Source organism: Salvelinus alpinus, chromosome 10 (assembly GCF_045679555.1).
Source record: "Salvelinus alpinus chromosome 10, SLU_Salpinus.1, whole genome shotgun sequence".
NCBI lineage: Eukaryota > Metazoa > Chordata > Actinopteri > Salmoniformes > Salmonidae > Salvelinus > Salvelinus alpinus.
In genome coordinates this window covers 28382055-28403881 of record NC_092095.1, presented here as the reverse complement: position 1 = coordinate 28403881, position 21827 = coordinate 28382055, and the positions used below count along the sequence as shown (strand labels likewise).

The 21827-nt window shown below is 42.5% G+C and overlaps 2 protein-coding genes across 2 annotated transcripts in view; one reads left to right on the top strand and one right to left on the bottom strand.

Annotated features, from left to right (window-relative positions):
- Positions 1-164: 164 nt before the first annotated feature.
- On the bottom strand, positions 165-5793 carry LOC139531857 (U6 snRNA-associated Sm-like protein LSm5). Its single transcript, XM_071328773.1, has 5 exons — positions 5669-5793; positions 2771-2866; positions 1840-1867; positions 1682-1754; positions 165-477 (listed from the first exon to the last, which is right to left on the bottom strand). Exons 1-5 carry the CDS (start codon positions 5712-5714, stop codon positions 445-447), a joined length of 276 nt encoding a protein of 91 aa, XP_071184874.1. The 5' UTR covers positions 5715-5793; the 3' UTR covers positions 165-444.
- A 1053-nt stretch (positions 5794-6846) lies between these two features.
- avl9 (AVL9 homolog (S. cerevisiase)) overlaps positions 6847-21827 on the top strand; it is a 31472-nt gene continuing 16491 nt past the window's right edge. Inside the window, exons 1-10 of the mRNA XM_071328770.1 lie at positions 6847-7063; positions 10613-10733; positions 17547-17635; positions 17886-17957; positions 19076-19165; positions 19336-19402; positions 19919-19959; positions 20195-20233; positions 20629-20698; positions 20841-21379. Coding sequence (XP_071184871.1) covers positions 6980-7063; positions 10613-10733; positions 17547-17635; positions 17886-17957; positions 19076-19165; positions 19336-19402; positions 19919-19959; positions 20195-20233; positions 20629-20698; positions 20841-21379 — 1212 coding nt within the window. The 5' untranslated portion in view covers positions 6847-6979. The remainder of the gene's footprint in view (positions 7064-10612; positions 10734-17546; positions 17636-17885; positions 17958-19075; positions 19166-19335; positions 19403-19918; positions 19960-20194; positions 20234-20628; positions 20699-20840; positions 21380-21827) is intronic.

Below are 21827 nucleotides of genomic sequence, written 5' to 3'. Positions count from 1 at the left end.
CTGTGGCGATTTTTAACAAGTAAAATCATTGGGAAATTAACAGAAAGTGACGGCCGGCGTTCTGTGGTCAAAGGTGAGAGGACACCCGTCCGCTAGGCATGGCTGACATTCGTGTTGGTCTGTCTTGTCCTTTTAGGAGCTACAAATGAACACACTGGGGGTTGTTTATTTCCAATGACACTTGATTCTGTGATTTATTTATAAGAAAAAATGTGTAGTTCCACTACATGGTAAAAATGGTTTACATGTCAAAGGTCAAACCAACTGTTGCTCTGTACACACATTATCAAGGCTTCATTAGGGAAAACACTTGTTACAAAAATCTTCTCAAAACTGAAAGAAAGAACCCAAAATATAACATTATCACAAACTGGTTAAAGAAAGTACTGATGAGAAGGCAAGTATACATCCACAAGAACATGAAAAAAGCCTTTGCTTCTTTTTTCATACTTCAGGCCCTTCGCCTCCAGGTATGAGCTAGAACAGAAGAAGTAGTGACAATATATCATGCAGCAAGTGTTTGATAAGTTCAGCTTGAAATACCACTACCTGCGCCATCGAATTGCAAGAGGGCAGTCACGTGTATTTGCGAAGACAAGATCAAATACCGGTGTGTGGGCTCGTGTGGAAGGAAGCATTACTGTTAACCCTTTAACTGTATCTAATTGAAAAACATGTTGAAACAATTATTTCACCTTAAATTCCTATTACTAACAACTCAAATGAACTTCCAATAGTATTTTTTATCTACTTGATGTTTATTTTGGAATCAACAGAGCTCTCTACCAGGTGGTTGAGAAGACAAACAGTCATACCAGCAATGCCATACTCGAATGGCAATTTGCATAGCATTTTTAGTAATTTCAACAATATTACAAAAATGACTTTAGGTCTGCTTTTATAGGTAAGTATTAGCTAAGCATTGTATATTAAGGTCACATTGTGGCAATTGTGTATGTCCAAACATGAATATTCAATTACATTGAAATTAATGCATTTTCAGGTGGTGTTTTCTGGAATGTCCTTCAAAATAGTTTATTTCAAATGAGCCAGGTTCTTCCACATCTTCAGACTACATTTTGAGATACTTAACAATGTGCAGTTTTTTTTATTACTGTAGTAGTTATTTTATAGGTCGACCTTAAATGTGAATATTGATTAATTGACCCTATTGGCCATTAAATGTGCTTTAACGAATTGATGTTGCCTAATATAGTTTTGTCAACAATTTATATTTGAACCAAAATAGGTATTTTTATAGAAAGATGTATGTACCCTATTCTTAGTCCACCACTTTTACTGACAAAATGTAAAAAATAAAATAAAAAATAGCAGTTAAACTATTTATTTTCATATTCCTACTCTTCAAGGTCTCTACTAACAGGAATGGTGCAATATTAATCCCTCACCAACTGAATTCCTGCCTTTTATCCCATATTCTTTAGTGACTGAGTTTTCTTATAGCGCTCTAAGTGGGCAAAGTTAGAGTGCCACAACACTGAACCGCAGGAACTCAAAAATATACAAAATTATGTAAAGTGGTGCTGGGGGAGTTGACCAATTAAGTTCAAGTGTAGGTTGTTTTCATATCCACTTATAAATCCATTGTCAAAACATGCTCTACCAGCCGGTTGAGAATAGGCTTAAAGTTAAGCAAGCAGCATGACCTCGTTACACCTACCATGGTGATGTTGTTGCCGTTGAGTAGGATCTGGTCCAGTTTGGTTATCCTTCTTCCCTCCGGTGTGATTTCACTAAAATACACAGTCATTAAGGAGAAGGATAAAACATGTCCAGAATCATCAGATCTGAAAGGATTTAATGGGTGAAAGTACTTACAATTCTGTCACGTCCTCCAACACCATGTCTGAAGCGGTGGGTGAAGGATCAACTGTATATTTACTGACAATATACACTGAACAGAAATATAATAGCATGTAAATCGTTCGTCCCATGGTACATGGGCTGAAAAAAGTGATATCAGAAATGTTCTATATGCACAAATTTGTTTACATCCCTGTTATTGAGCATTTCTCCTTTGCCAAGATAATCCATTCACCTGACAGGTGTGACATATCAAGAAGCTGATTAAACAGCATGGTCGTTACACAGGTGCACTTTGTGCTGGGGACAATAAAAGGTCACTAAAATGTGCAGTTTTGTCACACAGCACCATGCCACAGCTAACTGCAGGAATGTCCACCAGAGCTGTTGCAAGATAATTGAATGTTAATTTCTCTACCATAAGCTGCCTCCAACATCGTTTTAGAGAATTTGGCAGTACGTCCAACCGACCTCACATCCGCAGATGGCGTTGTGTGGGTGAGCGGTTTTCCGATGTCAACGTTGTGAACAGAGTGCCCCATGGTGGGGTTATGGTATGGGCAGGCATAAGCTACGGACAATGAACACAATTGCGTTTTATCAATGGCAATTTGAATACACAAAAATACTGTGACGAGATCCTAAGGCCCATATTTTTATGCATCTGTTGGTCACATATACCATATCTGTATTCCCAGTCATGTTTAATCCATAGATTAGGGCCTAATGAATTTATTTCAATTGACTGATTTCCTCATATGAACTGTAACTCAGTAAAGTCAATTAAATGATTGCATGTTGCGTTTATATTTTTGTTTAGCATAAATGACTACAGTAACAATGTTTGAATTGAATAGATTGCAAAACTACTGCTAAAGTGCAAAACCTTCATTAAAATGAACGACAAATAATGAGACGTTTTGTAGGACATTTCCAGAAAGGATACTGACAAAATCATCGAAACCCAACAGGGTGCCAACAATTTCTTTGTCGTTTTTCATGACAATATGGATTCGGGAACCTATACATTTGTCCACGAGCTCTGGAAGAGAACACAAAGAGGATATGTTGAAATCACATGATTACTTGCATGACCTATATCTATCCTACTCTGCCTTTGTAAGGTCTTTGAAAGCCAAGTTAATAAACAGATTACCGACCATTTAGAATCCCACTGTACCTTCTCCGCTATGCAATCTGGTTTCAGAGCTGGTCATGGGTGTACCTCAGCCACATTCAAAGTCCTAAACGATATCATAACCGCCATCGATAAGAGACAATACTGTGCAGCCGTATTCATCGACCTGGCCAAGGCTTCGACTCTGTCAATCACCACATTCTTATTGGCAGACTCGACAACCCTGGTTTCTCAAATGACTGCCTCGACTGGTCCACCAACTACTTCTCTGATAGAGTTCAGTTTGTCAAATCGGAGGGCCTGTTGTCCGTACCTCTGGCAGTCTCTATGGGGGTGCCACAGGGTTCAATTCTCGGGCCGACTCTCTTCTCTGTATACATCAATGATATCGCTCTTGCTGCTGGTGATTCTCTGATCCACCTCTACACAGATGACACCATTCTGTAAACTTCTGGACCTTCTTTGGACACTGTGTTAACTAACCTCCAGCTTCAATTCCATACAACTCTCCTTCCGTGGCCTCCAACTGCTCTTAAATGCAAGTAAAACTAAATGAATGCTCTTCAACCGATCATTGCCCGCACCTGCCTGCCCGTCCAGCATCACTACTCTGGATGGTTCTGACTTAGAATATGTGGCTCTATGGCCTATTTATTGCCTTACTTCCCTACTCTTCTACATTTGCACACACTGTACATAGATTTTTCTATTGTGTTATTGACTGCACATTTGTTTATGTGTAACTCTGTGCTGTTGTTTTTGTCGCACTGCTTTGCTTTATCTTGGCCAGGTCGCAGTTGTAAATGAAAACTTGTTCTCAACTGGCCTACCTGGTTAAATAAAGGTGAAATAAAAAAATAAAAGGGGATTTATGGTAGCCTTGAAAGACGCTAGAGGGCGCTATTATTCACTATCGTCTGGACTCAATGATACACTCATGTCCCCCGGAAACCACTTCGTACATAAAACATTCTCCATTCAGGCTGCATAGGTGTCGTTTCCTCAACGTGATTTAATGGTCCGCCAGCTTAAAAAAGGGGGAAATATGCCTACCGTCTTAATAAAACACAATTTTCCACCACCATTTTCGGATTTTCTGACAATTTACGAATGTTGCATACCAAGTTCAGCCAATCTTTTGTTTACCCTTGGCTGTGTTCAACATCGGGAAGTAGCATTAGTCACTCTAGCACAGTGGTGGAAAATAGTGTTTTATTAAGACAGTAAGCATATTTTTCAGTTTTGTTTTTCACCAACGGGCCTTTCAATCAAGTTAAGGAGGAAACCGACACCTTTGCAGCCTGAATGGAGGATGACTTATGTACGAACCGGTCGCCAGGGGACGAGTGTTTTACCGGCAGTGCAGATGTATGTATGACGTCATTGAATAATAGCGCCATCTAGCGGTTTTTAAGATGAACTTGTCAACCCCAGGTAGCCCAGTGGTTAGAGCATTGGGCCAGTAACCGAAAGGTTGCTAGATTGAATCCCTGAGCTGACAAGGTAAAAATCTATTGTTCTGCTCCTGAACAAGGCAGTTAACCCACTGTTCCTAGGCCGTCATTGTAAATAAGAATGTGTTCTTAACTGACTTGCCTAGTTAAACAAAGGAAGAAAAAAAAAGTTACTTTATTTGGCAGTTAAAGGTGCACTATGCAGAAATTGCTCCACCATTTCCTGGTTGCTAAAATTCAAATAGTTCACCTAATTTCAGTTTCTGACAAAACAAGCAAGCATAGTGTAGAGAATTATTGTACCATCGTCAAATATCTTTTCCATAACCAACATTTTTATTTTTCATCTGTTTGAAGCTGGTGTACAAAACCAAAAGACGCAATAACGAACAGGAAGCATAGAAATAACACAGAGACCAGATCTACCGCTTCTTAGATTGCTTTCAATGAGAATGACAGATCTATAACCCATTTCTATGGGAATTTAGTAGGGTCACCCAAAAAGTGACATATTGCAGCTTTAATATAGTCCTTTTTTATTTAATCTCTTGAGATGGGAAAACCTGTTTATGAAGTTGAACATATGCTCTTTATGACAATGTTAAAAAGAGGTGAAATCTTTTTCATATTTTTTTTAAACCAAATTACACTTCTCAAAAGGCACTGAATTGATGGAACGACCATGTTACCACAGAACAAAAATCGTTACATCTAACATGTAGAAATTGTTATAACATTTTGTAACATTAATTGAGGCAAAAAAAAAAGATGTGCAGCATGTGTCCCTCCCTTCTGAACAGTTTTAACGTTGGTTTGAAGTTTCTATATGATCAAAGAGTTATTGAAATTTGAATAGTTTGATCATGCACTTCGTTGATGGTCCCTAACTTGTTGCGTTGACCATGCGCTAGGCTGCCTACACCGTTGCTGTGCGATTATTTAAACTCGGGTCAGAATCGGGGAAAATTAAAACCTGTGAAATGTTGTACACATTTTTCTTTCATAAAGAGCCTAAGGTCTGTAGCTCAAATCGTTAACGAGCTACTGGTGTTTGAACGTCCGAATGTCGAATCTCAAACCAACTTTACCAGTGCTATACCTTAGCAATGCGGACATGCTACTGCTAACATGACTCCTGCATTTCATATCTGTCAAACCTGTAACTGTCGCAACACGACTTCAAGCGTTAACAACGTACTTGGTATCTGTAAAGCTAGCTGGACATTAAAATTATTAACAAAATCAAACAAACCAAGTGGGAGCAACTGTGATGGATTTGTAGCTGGGGTGGCCGCCATGTTTAGTTTGAAAAAGACGGAAGTAATCGACTGAAAAATGGACGATAGGAATCATCAGACTACAACAGTCGAACACAGACGGTGGTACCCGTCGTTGGGTGCGACGCAGATTCGGTCTGTCCTGCTGAGTCTTCACCCGACAAAAGTCCAGTGTTCATGTTGCAGCAGTGTGTAGGAGGGAGATTTCTAGATGTGAAAATGTGCAGAAGGGCATGAGACAAGGGAATGTCTATTATCGGTGGGAAAAGTGTGTGTTAACTGTAGGGGTGCCCATGGTGCTGGAGATCAGAGGTGTCCGGTGAGAGAAAGGCAGGTTGAGGTTGCCAGGATCAAAGTGGTACAGAAGGTGTCATATGCTGAGGCAGTGAAGAGTGTAGTAGAGGAAGATTGGTCCAGGGCGAGGGATCCTAACGATCCCTGTGAGTAGGCCATGGCCAAAAGAGAGTGATAGGAATAATATGTACTTCAGTAAGGTTGGGTTCTTTAGCGTTCATAGCCATGGTTATCAACTGTACTGCAGAAATGGAACGTAAATCACAGAACATAAATGTTGTGGTGGCAGCTGCAGAGAAGTACTTTGGGTGTACGAGATTTTACTGCAGAAGAGTTAGGTGTGTTTAATTAGTGTCCTGTCCTCACAGGCTGCCCCCCTGGTGTAGGATCAGATAGGGCCAAGTAGTGGAAGGTTGTAATGGGTGTAGGTTTCTTCCCTTTTCCTAACCTTTTTGTGTCACAGTGTAATGCATGTACACTCCAGAACAGTAGGCGGAAACACAGGGCTAGATAAGAGAAACAGATTAGTAAGGAGGCCGACCGGCCTTAAACTCCACTACAGTAGGTGGCGGTGTATGCACATTTCAGTTGGTTGCGATCCGCCAATACAGATTTAAAGAAGAATTGCACTCATTTCTATTTTTACTCCAGCGCTGCGCTGTTTTGTATTATGATAAATACATTTTTAAAGGAAATAATCATTTAATAGCCCAAACAGAACAGAAAAAAAGTTTACGTGATGCATTCAGTGGGCCAACTCATGTAAAACACTGGTGAAATCAATACCCAAGCGATGGCGCTACATTTGAGTGACGTCATCCTACTACTGCAACCTGACTGGAACAGACGAAGAGGAAGAGAAAATCCATTGCGTTGATTGTGTGACTGCGGACGTTGATTCGAGGAGCAGAAGCAGCACCGCCCGTTCCAACCCTGTTTACATTGATCTCTCAAGTGAAAAACAACACATAACTGCCCAAATATCTGCGGCCATGGAGTCGCATGGCAAAGAGGAACTCAAGGGACCAGTGTTGCATATCGTGGTGGTCGGATTTCACCACAAGAAAGGCTGTCAGGTACGTCAAGCTTGGGTGGCATGCTAACTAGCTCCTTGTGCCAGTTTTTTTTCGTAGCAGAAAATGCACTGGAGAGCTGCTCCTACTAGGCTACACAACACGTCGAGCATTGGGTAATGCCTGAGTGAGGGTGCGAGTCAAATGGGTATTTGACTGATCAGCAACAACAACCCACCCAGGGACCGTTCCTGTTCTGTTCTACCGACCAGTGGTTGACAGACACACACTGCTGCTTGGAAGGAAGTCATTGGTCACTTGTTGCTTATGGAAGAGCACTTATGGGGTAGACCAGGAGGGTATTACTAACACAGCATCTTCTTTACATAGCTAACACAGTTGTAAACAATCAGAGACCACCTTGTTGGTTTACCTACAATTCATGGTAGTGCATGGCGAAGTTAGGCTTCATCACAACTATCTAGATTTATATGGGCCCAGAGGCACACTGATAACAGGCTTATATGTAAGAGATGGTATGATGCCTGTGCACCATTTATCAACTGCAATCAATGCCAAGTACTGAAACTGTGCATTCATTTGCACTTTTAACTGACATGAGATTTCATCTGAGATCTTGTCTCTCCATGGCTCAATAACTCACTCTTGGCCAGAGTTTTGTATTTCATCCTGCCAATGTTTGCACTAATTGCCTATACTGTACTGCCTCAGTTCTGTGACTGTTAAATAACCTATTATTGGCAAATCCAAAGAGATATCCACAGTCACAGCCTGCAATGTTGTAACTGTGGTTTTGGTTTTTAGGGATTAGGATAAAGTTTAGAGAGTCACTGTCAAGTGAAGGAGAGCTTGACAGACACGCTGCATATAATGTTCATAACAAGGCCTAAGGACAGTGTTTACACCTGGTTAGTAACCTAGTGAAAGGGTGTGTGTGTGCGAAATTAACAGGGACAAGAAGATTATTGCAATAAACTTGAGTTATTATCTACAGAGCTTCTGAAGAGGAGGGGCTATCCCTCCAGAGGTACACAAATAGGCCAGCAGTCTCCCATAAAGAACGGATGGGGAGATTTACTGCACATGTTTTCAACAAACACAATTTGCCCACAGGCCTTGCTGTATGTGTGTGAGTTATGCTCATTAGCTCCTGCTCAATAAAGTAGCCCAGCCTACTGCACGCACATAAGTCTTTATAATTTTTAAAAAAAATAACAGAAAATCCTAGGCTCCGACTTGTTTTGCATTGCAGCCACAGACTGGAAAAAATATTCTTCTTCAATTAAATTTATATTAGGCTCTGTCAGTTTCTGTTCCGTTAACGCCATCTTAGCCATGTCTTAGTGCCCTACCTTTAATGCACCACAGAGCCAACAGCCTGCTGCAAGAAGTTCAACAAGACAACAACGACCACTTTGTGTTCTGTTTCTTTGTTACTGGCTGCTCTCCACCTTACTGCCTGCCTGCCCCTTTGTCCTGAAGAAAGTCTGCCTGTTTCAGAGCTCTCGGAGACCCAGCTGCTGCTCATTCTGACAGATGGATAAAAGGGGGTTGTGTGTGTGTGCGTGACAAACGGGCCCAAACCCACCCCCTTTCCCTTGTGATCACTAGCACCAAACCGGTTAAAAACAGACCAGACCAGACAGAGGATTTTCTTTGTCAGGTAATAGCCTAGGTGTTCGCTCGAGGGGTAGGCTGCATCTCAAATGACACTATTCCCTTTTATAGTGCATTACTTTTGACCAGAGTCCTAAGGGTGTCTTGTCAAATGTAGTGCACTATATAGGGGATATGGTGGAATTTGGGACACGGACAGGGAGGTGGAGTGGTATTGTCTTGTTACCTGATAGGAGACCTACTGGGTTAGACTGGGTATCACTAGATTAGGTTCTTGTCTTTCTGGCAGGGGGGCCTCGCTGACTTTGTCTCTCTCTTGCTTTTTCTCTCTGTCTATCAATTCATTTCAAAGAGGCTTTATTGGCATGAGAACATATGTTTACATTGCCAAAGAAAGTGAAATAAACAAAAGTGAGAAGAAACAAAAATCTCTCTCTCTGGGACCTGGGTAAAAGTAGTGCACTATATAGGGTATAGGTGCCATTTGGGATGCATCCTTGGTGTGGGGTATCTTAGAGCCTCACTCCCCCTCCCCTCAGAACTGCAGTTAGGGAGAGAGAGACCTCTCTGTGGGGGTAGTTGTGTGGGTCCTACACCTCACCTGTTCTTTCGTGGCACTAGAGAGCCTAGATGACACCTGTCTGTCACGTGAGTGGCTCTGTCAATAGAGGGATCAATGATTGGTGTAGGGACTGGGGAGGGGACATGGTGCTAAGGAGAGTGAGAGCTCTCTGGTTTCTATTGCTCCATGGTCAAAAGTAGTGCACTACATAGAGAATAGGGTGCCGTTTGGGGCTTACTCCCAGTTATTTTATTGCCTTTTTCTTAACTGCAAAAATATGGCCCTACAGTTTCACAATTGCAACAAATCATCCTGGACTTTTGATTTGCACAGCACCAATGGCATAATTCCTTAGCAAATGTAGCCAGTATAAATGAGCAATTGCATAATAATTGCACATTACATATTATGTACTATTTGCCAAGGTTGTGGTTATTTGGCCTTTGGCCTGACCAAAATAGTAAACACAGCCAGCAAAGTAATTGGTCGACCACCGGCACATTTGAGCAGTCTGTTCAACAAGGCAACCAGAAAGAAGGCACTGGCTGTCGATGGCTGGCGGTTCAGAATGCCCATGGCCAAGAAAAACGTGTTCAAACATTCCTTCGTTCATTGTGCTGTTGGACTACTAAATGCAAAGTCAATTGTATCAGTACATGTACTGATCTATCCAGTGCAGTTGGGACAGCGGTCAGTTGTGAGTGAATGTATCAATGTCCTCTATGTTGGTCGTGTATGTAACATGATGGACTGACTGGTTTAAATGTGATGATGTATCAATGTCCTCTATGTTGGTCGTGTATGTAACATGATGGACTGACTGGTTTAAATGTGATGATGTATCAATGTCCTCTATGTTGGTCGTGTATGTAACATGATGGACTGCCTGGTTTAAATGTGATGATGTGAGAATGTATGTGTATGTGATCATTTTTTATGGAAGGTGATGCCAAAGAAACATTTCCATTCTGGATGGACAAAGTTGTATTCTATTTCCACCACAAAGCTACAGGCGTCTTGTTGAACAAGTTGATGAACAGCTGATAACAAACAGGACCTTGAACATGTTCCGCACAATATCTTGAGGATGCTGTGACTCATAGTCACATGATGATGAGTGTGAATAGCTCTCTTCATCTGTGCTACTGTTGTTATGCATGTTGTCCTTACTGTACACAGTGTATGAGCTATTATTTTCCCTAACAAATTAAGAGCCATATTTTCGAATTGTGTGCATTTGCCCTACTTGCTTTTAGTTGAGTCATTTTACTCCCTGGGCTATGCTAAGTCAATCTGGTCCTTGCCTAAGATAGCTAGTGTTTGAGTTTTGTGGGGTAGTAGGACGGATACTGGGTATTGTATCATTATTTTTGCTTTGTTTTCTCTCTCTCTCTCTCTCTCTCTCTCCTCAGGTGGAATACTCCTACCCTCCACTCATCCCTGAGGAGGGCCATGACAGCAACAACCTGCCTGAGGAGTGGAAGTACCTGCCTTTCCTAGCCCTGCCTGACGGGGCACACAACTACCAAGAAGGTACATAGGTTGTGTCCCAAATGGCACTCTATTCCCTTTATAGTGCACTACTTTTGACCAGGGCCCATTGGGTGCAATTTGGGATGCACCCAGTCACTTCTGCTTCTTTTCTTTCTTATCTGTCCATCTCTCCCACATTTGTTATTACACTGCTACTGATAGTTTCAACAAAATGTGGAGTGGAACATTCAACCCCTCTCTTTGCCCCTGCAAGACTGTTCTCAGCCAACTTACCTGGTAAATTGATAGTTAAATAAATGAAGTAAAAATAATCTCTGCTGATGAGTCACCATTACCTCAGTGGAAAAATAGACTACATATCTTTGTCATCATGTTTGGCTTCGGTCTTAAAAGGCTACTGCTCATGTTAGAATGCAGAATCAGCAGGAAGGCTAGTTTTATAGCCTAGCTGTGGTGCAGTGGATGACTGTGATGGTGTTGCTCTGTTGGGTAGTGTTGCCCTGAGGCCCTCCATCTTGTCAAAGCCTCCTTCTGTTCATAATATCACTGAGGCCAACAGGCTGGCTCGTTAGTTAGCACTCATCATGTGATGTGATTTACCTTTGGTCTGCTGGCCTGCCTAGCTTGTTGTGTTGTAGTCAGTTGTACAACTGAATGTGTCTTCCGCATTGAACCCAACCCCTCTGAAAGAGAGGGAGTGAACAATATTGAAGTACGACTGAACCATAAAAGAAACTTCTCCTTTCGAAAACGTCCTATGTGGCATCGATACGAGTCAGAAACCGTTATTCTAGTGCCAAAATTGACTACAACGTGTAAATAGGATAATTTTGGTCATAAAGTCACTTGTCCAAAATGGAGATTTGTGAGATAATTATAAAGTAATTGTATGTCACAGAATGAAGGGTACCGTAACACTTTTCCGTTTATTTCAATCCTGGCCACATGCTCACATGCTCACAGATGGCAGCACCCAAGTAATCATCAATTCGGAGCACAGCTGCCCAGTACCCGATCTTAATGCCCATGGTCAATTTTAATTGTATTCGTATTTATTATGGATCCTCCTCTTCCTGGGGTCCAGCAAAATGAAGGCAGTTTATACAATTTTAAAAACATTACAATACATTCACAGACCATGTGCCCTCAGGCCCCTACTCCACCACTACCACATATATACAGTACAAAATCCATGTGTCCATGTGTGTGTAGTGCGTATGCTATCGTGTGTGTGTGCATGTGTCTGTGCCTATGTTTGTGTTGCTTCACAGTCCCCGCTGTTCCATAAGGTGTTTTTTTTTTATCTGTTTTTTTTAATCAAATTTTACTGCTTGCATGAGTTACTTGATGTGGAATAGAGTTCCCTTTAGTCATGGCTCTATTTAGTACTGTGTGCCTTCCATTGTCTGTTCTGGACTTGGGGACTGTGAAGAGAACTCTTGTGGCATGTCTTGTGGGTTATGCATGGGTGTCCGAGCTGTGCCCCAGTAGTTCAAACAGACAGCTCGGTGCATACAACATGTCAATACCTCTCATAAATACAAGCAGTGATGAAGTCAATTTCTCCTCCACTTTGAGCCAGAAGAGATTGACATGCATATTATTAATATTAGCTCTATGTGTACATCCAAGGGCCAGCCGTGCTGCCCTGTTCTGAACCAATTGCAATTTCCATAAGTCCTTTTTTGTGGCACCTGACCACACGACTGGACAGTAGTCCAGGTGTAACAAATCTAGGGCCTGTAGGACCTGCCTTGTTGACAGTGCTGTCAAGAATGTAGATCAGGTTCTTATCATGGACATAGTTCTCCACATCTTAGCTACTGTTGTATCAATATGTTTTGACCATGACAGTTTACAATCCAGGGTAACTCCAAGCAGTTTAGTCACCTCAACTTTGCTCAATTTCCACATTATTTATTACAATATTTTGTTGAGGTTTAGGGTTTAGTGAATGATTTGCCCCAAATACAATGCTTTTAGTTTTAGAAATATTTAGGACTAACCTATTCCTTGGCACCCACTCTGAAACTAACTGCAACTCTTTGTTAAGTGTTGCAGTCATTTCAGTCGCTGTAGTAGCTGACATGTATAGTGTTGAGTCATTTGAATACATAGGCATTCTGGCTTTCCTCAAAGCCAGTGGCAATTCATTAGTAAAGATTGAAAAATGTAAAGGGCCTAGACAGCTGCCTTGGGGAATTCCTGATTCTATCTGGATTATGTTGGAGAGGCTTCCATTAAAGAACACCCTATGTGTTCTGTTAGACAGGTAACTCTTTATCCACAATATAGCAGGGGGTGTAAAGCCATAACACAAGTTTTGCCAGCAGCAGACTATGATCGATAATGTCAAAGGCCGCACTGAAGTCTAACAAAACAGCCCCCAAAATCTTTTTATCATCAATTTCTCTCATCCAATCATCTGTTGTTTGTGTAAGTGCTGTGCTTGTTGAATGTAATTTTCTATAAGCATGCTGAAAGTTTCTCAATTTGTTTACTGTAAAATAGCATTTGTATCTTGTCAAACACAATTCTTTTCAAAAGTTTACTATGGGTTGGCAAAAGGCTGATTGGTCGGCTATTTAAGCCAATAAAGGGGGCTTTAGCATTCTTAGGTAGCGGAATGACTTTTGCTTCCCTCCAAGCTTGAGGGCACACACTTTTCTAATAGGCTTAAATTGAAGATGTGGCAAATAGGAGTGGCAATATCGTCCGCTGTTATCCTCAGTAATTTTTCATCCAAGTTGTCAGACCCCGGTGGCTTGTCATTGTTGACAAGACAAAAAAAAAACAATTCACCTCTTCCACACTAACTTCACGGAATTTAAAATTACAATGCTTGTCTTTCATAATTTTGTCAGTTAAGCTTGGATGTGTAGTGTCATCATTTGTAGCTGGCATGTTATGCCTAAATTTGCTAATCTTGCCAATTAAAAAATCATTAGTGGTTGGCAATATCAGTTGGTTTTGTGATTTTAATGAGCCATCTGTTTCAATGAATGGTGGAGCTGAGTTTGCCTTTTTTCCCAGAATTTCATTTAAGGTGCTCCAAAGCTTTTTCTATCATTCTTTATTTAATTTATCTTGGTTTCATAGTGTTGTTTCTTCTTCATCTTCTTTTTATTCAGTTTAGTCACATGATTTCTCAATTTGCAATAAGTTTGCCAATCGGTTGTGCAGCCAGACTTATTTGCCATTCTTTTTGCCTCATCTCTCTCAACCATATTCTTTCCCCCATTCAATCCACGGGGATTTAACAGTTTTTAGTCATTTTCTTAATGGGTGCATGCTTATTAGCAACTGGTTTAAGCAATTTCATAAATGTGTTAAGTGCAGTGTCTGTTTGCTCCTCATTACACACCACGGACCAACAGATATTCTTTACATCAATAACATAGGATTCACCACAAAAGTTATTGTACACTATATTAGGCCCAGCCTTTGGAACTTTGGTTTTCCTAGATATGGATACAATATTGTGATCACTACATCCAATGGATTTGGATACTGCTTTCAAGAACATTTCTACAGCATTAGTAAAGATGTGATTAATACATGTTGACGATTTCATTCCTGTGCTGTTTGTAACTACCCTGGTAGGTTGACTGATAACCTGAACCAGGTTGCAGGCACTGATTACAGTTTGAAGCTTTTTCTCGAGTGGGCAGCTTGATGAAAGCCAGTCAATATTTAAATCACCCAGAAAATATACCTCTCTGTTGATATCACATACATTATCAAGAATTTCACTCATGTTATCCAGATACTGACTGTTAGCACTTGGTGGTCTGTAGCAGCTTCCCACCAGAATGGGCTTTAGGTGAGGCAGATGAACCTGTAGCCATATTGCTTCAACAGTATTTGACATGAGATCCTCTCTAATCTTTACAGGAATGTGGTTCTTAATATAAACAGAAAATTTGGTTTGACATTCAATATCCCTATGAGGCTATTTGGGAACCATCAGTAAATTACACAATGTACATGGGACAATATATTTTTAAATGTCAATAGCTCACATTTCAATGACTTTAATTTCTACAATTGAAAGTTGCATTGAGGTTTTAATCTACAAATATTGAAAGCATATAAAGAGACAACTAAAAGGTGTGCAACATTAAAATATTGTCCCATTTACATTGTGTAATTTATTGACAGTCCCTAACTAGCCCAACAGATCAGCTATCCAAAGTCAAACCCATTTTGCCACAAAGTACACACCTGATGATTTGAAGCTAATTGGAGAAAAAAGTTATCTAGCTTACTAGCTAGTCTAAGCTACTTCCAGACACAAGACCTAGTTAGTGTTTAAAGTTCAAATCAAATGTATTGGTCACATACACATGGTTAGCAGATGTTATTGCGAGTGTAGCGAAATGCTTGTGCTTCTAGTTCCGACAGTGCAGCAATATCTAACAAGTATTATCTAACAATTCCACAATACCTAATAAGCACAAATATATGTAAAGGAATGGAATACGAATATATAAATATATGGATGGGCAATGTCCGAGCGCATAGGCTAAGATGCAATAGATAGTATAGAATACAGTATATAAATATGAGATGAGTAATGCAAGATATGTAAACATTTTAAAGTGGCATTATAAAAGTGGCTAGTGTTCCATTTATTAAAGTGGCCAATGATTTCAAGTCTGTATGTAGGCAGCAGCCTCTGTGTTAGTGATGGCTGTTTAACAGTCTGATGGCCTTGAGATAGAAGCTGTTTTTCAGTCTCTCTGTCCCAGCTTGGATGCACCTTTACTGATCTCGCCTTCTGGATGGTAGCAGGGTGAACAGGCAGGGGTTCGGGTAGTTGTTGTCCTGATCTTTTTGGTCTTCCTGTGACATCGGGTGTTGTAGGTGTCCTGGAGGGCAGGTAGTTTTCCCCCGGTGATGCGTTGTGCAAACCGCACAACCCTCTCTCTCTGGGACCTGGGTAAAAGTAGTGCACTATATAGGGTATAGGTGCCATTTGGGATGCATCCTTGGTGTGGGGTATCTTAGAGCCTCACTCCCCCTCCCCTCAGAACTGCAGTTAGGGAGAGAGAGACCTCTCTGTGGGGGTAGTTGTGTGGGTCCTACACCTCACCTGTTCTTTCGTGGCACTAGAGAGCCTAGATGACACCTGTCTGTCACGTGAGTGGCTCTGTCAATAGAGGGATCAATGATTGGTGTAGGGACTGGGGAGGGGACATGGATATGGTGCTAAGGAGAGTGAGAGCTCTCTGGTTTCTATTGCTCCATGGTCAAAAGTAGTGCACTACATAGAGAACAGGGTGCCGTTTGGGACGTGCTCCCAGTTATTTTATTGCCTTAACTGAACTGCAAAAATATAGCCCTACACAATCGCAACACATCATCCTGGACTTTTGATTTGCACAGCACCAATGGCATAATTCCTTAGCAAATGTAGCCTGCGGTTGTGGGCGGTGATACAGTTGCCGTGTACCAGGCGGTGATACAGCCCGACAGGATGCTCTCAATTGTGCATCTGTAAAAGTTTGAGGGTTTTAGGTGACAAGCCAAATTTCTTCATCCTCCTGAGGTTGAAGAGGCGCTGTTGCGCCTTCACCACACTGCCTGTGTGGGTGGACCATTTCAGTTAGTCAGTGATGTTTACGCCGAGGAAAGTTATCTGAAAGGGTGAGTGACTGTAACTGTGTATTGTTTTGGCAGAACGATTCCCACGTTCGAACACATACACAAAAGACATCCACATCAAATCACCCTTCCAAAACGCAAATCTCATTCCGTCGCATTTCCTAATGAGGAGAATTGAAACCTAGGCTAAATCAGGTTCAGCCCCCCCTTTAAGAAGTTTGTTATAGCCATAGAATTAGAATCTCATTCTTGTTCTGTGGTTATAGGTCCTACATACAGCTTTAGGAGACTGAGTATTAGCCTAATTACACTCCCAATATTTTTCAGTCCTCAGCTATTCCTTATTTCACACTGTAGGCCCAGTGTGTGTGTTTGTTCAGCGGCTGCTTGCTTGAAGGATGCAAATAAACCCTCTGTGACGCAGTAGATTTTATTACTGAGCGATTCTGCTGCAGTGCAGTCAGGCTATAAAAGCAACAGCATCAACAACACGAGACAGACTCGTGCATGGGATGGCAGAGTTCATGGGAGTAGAGCAGCTTAGTGCTACTGGGGAGGGAAATGCACAAGGCAATACAGCTGTGGCCCATCCTGACTGCTTGGCCCTGCCTGCTTAATCACTCACTGGCCTTGTAGAGATGTGATGGGTTCTTGGTTGCTGCTGTGTTCCTGTAGCTATCGGAGTCAGCCTTACAACATTAGAAAACCACTCCCTCATCATCATGGCCGTTGGTCCAGAGGCGACCCGACCTTTTCTCATCAAATCGAATGAATTTCCATTGCTCCTTGTATCCACATACAATCCACAGTAGACAAGGGACAACCGTTTCCTCCTTTTTTATGTTGTCCTCTTGATGCTCCTATTAGCTTTATGTAACTGTAATAACTGTCAAATGCTTGGAATCTCTTGTCAGGTTATTGAAGTCACAGATAGTTCAGTTATGTTTTAATGCCACAACAACAGATGTTCAGTCTACTGTGTAATTTGAATTTGCCAATGCAGAAATGATTGTTGCATGCTTCATTGGCTAATTAACCATCAGCCTAATTAAATAGAGAGAACAGTAACGGTCCAGAGATGTTATATGTAATTAAATGTTTACATTTAATCAACTTTGGCAGATCCCGAGTGACCTACAGTCAGTGTAGTTAACTAGCCTAAGGTTTGTAGGAACAACAACCACACATCACATTTATTGCAAGAAGATCCTTCTTCGTAATAGCCGTTGCTGTTTTGTTTTGCAGACACCGTGTACTTTCACCTCCCTCCTTTCAGTGGAGCAGATATGAAGTGTGTGTATGGAGTCTCCTGCTATCGCCAAATAGAGGCTAAGGTTGGTTCCCCGTCGTGGCACTTTAATATTCAAGAGACACAGCTATTCGTGTCTTCTGCTGCTTTACAGAAAATAAAGCAGAGTAGTGTCTCTTCTTTGCTCTCTCTGTGGTTATGTTTGCTGACTGTTTGCTGACTGTTTGCTGACTGTTTGCTGACTGTTTGCTGACTGTTTGCTGACTGTTTGTTGACTGTTTGCTGACGTGCCATTAGGTGTAGGCCTCAAAACGTTGGTTGTTTTTCCTTTTCAGTCCCTGAAGGTCCGACTGGCTGACGTCACCAGGGAGACGGTCCAGAAGAGCGTGTGTGTCCTCAGTCGAGTGGTGAGTCGGCTAACATGTGACAAGGTTGTGAGAAAGGAAGGAAGAGGTCTAGAAGCAGGGGGAGATGGGAGTGTCTGCCTCGTGGTCCTGTTTAAAAAAATATATATATATATATTTAACTAGGCAAGTCAGTCAAGAACAAATTCTTATTTACAATGATGGCCTACTGGGGAACAGTGGGTTAACTGCCTTGTTCAGGGGCAGAACGACAGATTTTTACCTTGTCAGTATCCCCAGGATACTCCTGTTTGTCTGATGACGTGTGTTGGCGGTTTGAGACTGGGGGCTGGAGTAGGGGCTGGGGGATCTCTCTGGGAAAAGGTCTCCTGGAGCACTCTGACTTTGTCCCAAATGGCATCCTATTCCCTATTTTTTAAATATAAAAAAATAAATAATAATACACTACATAGGGAATAGGGTGCCATTTGGGACGCAGACTGTGACCCCTGGGGTCAGTGGACAGCTCCCATAATTCAGTTACGGAACAGCTGACAAGGCAGGAAGGGGCACGCTTCCTTGGGTAATGAGAGCTGGTATGGTGGAGGAAACACCAGAATCATTGACTGTGTAGGCTGTTTTAAATTATTTTCCAGGATAAGTCATTAGAATTTAGTTTTTTTATTAATCTTGTCACCAAAACTGTGTTTATAGTGTGTATACTGTAAATCCCCACAGGACAACAGTCAGTGAGTGAAGTAGCTTATATAACTTGGAGGTTAATGTTGTTGTTAACAATGTTGATGTCTGGCTCTCCCGAGTGGCGCAGCAGTCTAAGGTACTGCATCGCAGTGCTAGAGGCGTCGCTACAGACCCGGGTTCAATCCCGGGCTGTATCACAACCGGCCATGATTGGGAGTCCCATAGGGAGGCGCACAATTGGCCCAGCGTCGTCCGGGTTAGGGGAAGGTTTGGCCGGGGGGCCTTTACTTGGCTCATTGCGCTCTAGCGACTCCTTGTGGCGGGCCGGGAGGCTTGCTGGCTATTTCTGGTCAGGACTAAGAGAAGTTGTTTCGCTTCCTCACATAAACAAATTGACAGGTGCTAATCACCACACACTAGGCTGGGCTGACTGCCCTCACTCACTCACTGATGAGTGTTTCTCTCCTCTTCCTCCCCAGCCTCTGTACGGTCTTCTTCAAGCTAAACTACAGCTCATCACACACGCCTACTTTGAGGAGAAAGACTTCTCACAGATATCCATATTGAAAGTGAGTTTTTTGAGGTTTGAATCACAAAGGCTTGAATCACTTTCTTCTTTGATTTGTGACCTTTTGTGTTTATGAAACATTGAACTTAGAACCTTAACTTTTCTCTCTCTCTCGCTCCCTCTCTGACTGTCTCTCTTTCTGTCTCCTTCTCTCTCTCCCTCCACCTGTAGGAGTTGTATGAACACATGAACGGTTCTCTGAGAGGAACGGCTCTGGAGGGATCACAAGTGTTCCTGGGTAAAATTGTCCTGCTATTCTATCTGGCTCCAACACTAGGTGCATTGCAAATTACACCTTATTCCCTATTTAGGCTGCCATTTTGGGACACAGACCAGGGCTGTGGAGCATGTCAGTCTCTCACTCGCAATCTGCTCTCACTAAAATGGCTGCTGTTGAATGATCCTGTCTGTGGTGTCTGTCCTAGATTAGCCATAGAAATCTGTCAGTCAGGTGTGTCATTGTGTCACTTGTTATGGTGTTCAGATCAGCTTACAGAAAGAGGACTGTCCTATTTGAGGATGTCTTTGGTCTTCTTTTTTGTGTGACATTGAGTAACGCCCCAAAACATGTGGGGGGTGTTCCAAATGGTGCCCTATTCCCTATATAGTGCACTACTTTTGACCAGGGCCCATAGAGCTCTGGTAAAATAAAACACTATATAGGGTGCCATTTGGGACGTCAATTCACACGTATGATAAATGTCCTCCTTCATGCAAATGTCACGTACTTGATGCACACAATTTCTCCCGACAGGTATGTCACCAAGAGATTTAATACTGCACTTTCGACACAAGGTAAATTCATGTGTTTTGAGGCAATCAAATGGCTTGTAAACATCTAGATTGCATACCAAATGGCATTCTGTTCCCTATGTAGTGCACTACTTTTGACCAGAGTGCCTTGAACTGAGCCCTATGTACCCTGGTCAAAAGTAGTGCCCTATAAAAGGAATAGAGTGTACCCTGCCCAGATTGGTAGTTAGTTGTTGTGGTGTTGTTGACATGCTTCTTCTCTCATTCACCCACTTAGGTTCTTATTCTCTTCAAACTGATTCTGCTGGAGAAGAAGGTGAGGATTTCAATTATATCTATCTATCACCACAATGGGGAATTACTTTGGGCATGTGAGTCATCAACAACAACATGACAGCATATCATAAATGACACCACACACAGTGACTTCATAGCAAGATAGCACCGCGTCAGTAATCATCATCATACCACAAGACATTACCGGCATAACTCCCTTTAGGGGTTTGTAGTCAGAATACATGGCCTTACTGTTTGTGTGTCTGTCTCTGTCTGTCTCTCTGTGTGTGTGTCTGTCTCTCTCTGTGTGTGTGTGTGTGTGTGTGTGTGTGTGTGTGTGTGTGTGTGTGTGTGTGTGTGTGTGTGTGTGTGTGTGTGTGTGTGTGTGTGTGTGTGTGTGTGTGTGTGTGTGTGTGTGTGTTTCTCCTCTTGCAGGTGCTGTTCTACGTATCTCCAGTCAACAGACTGGTAGAAGCTCTGATGACTGTACTGTCACTGTTCCCAGGTGAGCACCAGCATAGAGGTCCTATCATTATGATTCTACATACTCTACTCATGCCCCCTTAGTTTTTCCTCTGGAGTGTTTGTTTCTTCTTCATCATGGGGGTTCAAAGGTCAAACCTCATGTTGTGTGTTCATTCCTCTAGGCATGATAGAGCACGGCCTGGCCGACTCGTCCCACTACCAGCCCAAGAGCAGTGTCTCAGAGGACATCAGCCTGCTGGAGTGTGTGTCGGGGGCTGAGGAGTTTGTCTCTGTCTCTGTCACTGACATCACCAACGCTACCCTGGAGTTGGTAGGGGAGGAGGGTTTCGGTGAGGACCAGACTACCACCACCTCCACGGAGGCCTCACAGCGGACAGCCTCACCCCCAGACACCTCCACCCCAGCTGGGGCTAGCACAAACCTCAAGCCCCCCTCCCGTACCTCCCCAGACTCGTCAGAGAGCGACTGGGAGACACTGGACCCTAGCGTGCTGGAGGACGTTCCAAAAGACTCTGAGACAGGGGGTTTAGGTTTGGGGGTGGAGCACCCAGAGACGTTTGACCCAGAGCCAGGTGTCCCCATCACAGTTCAGCCCCAGGGCCAGTCAGCAGGGCAAGGGGGGCAGGTGGCTGTCACTCAGGGCCTAGTGTCAGGCCTGGAGGAGGACCAGTACGGACTGCCACTTGCCATCTTCACCAAGGTATGTTTTTTGGGGGGTATTTTGACTTTTTATTGATCGATGGATGAGAATATGAGATGGGGAGATGGATGAGAATATGAGATGGGGAGATGGATGAGAATATGAGATGGGGAGGTGGATGAGAATATGAGAGTGGGAGATGGATGAGAATATGAGATGGGGAGATGGATGAGAGTATGAGATGGGGAGATGGATGAGATGGGGAGATGGATGAGATGGGGAGATGGATGAGATGGGGAGATGGATGAGAATATGAGATGGGGAGGTGGATGAGAATATGAGAGTATGAGATGGGGAGATGGATGAGAGGATGAGATGGGGAGATGGATGAGAATATGAGATGGATGAGAGTATGAGATGGGGAGATGGATGAGAGTATGAGATGGGGAGATGGATGAGAATATGAGATGGGGAGATGGATGAGAATATGAGATGGGGAGATGGATGA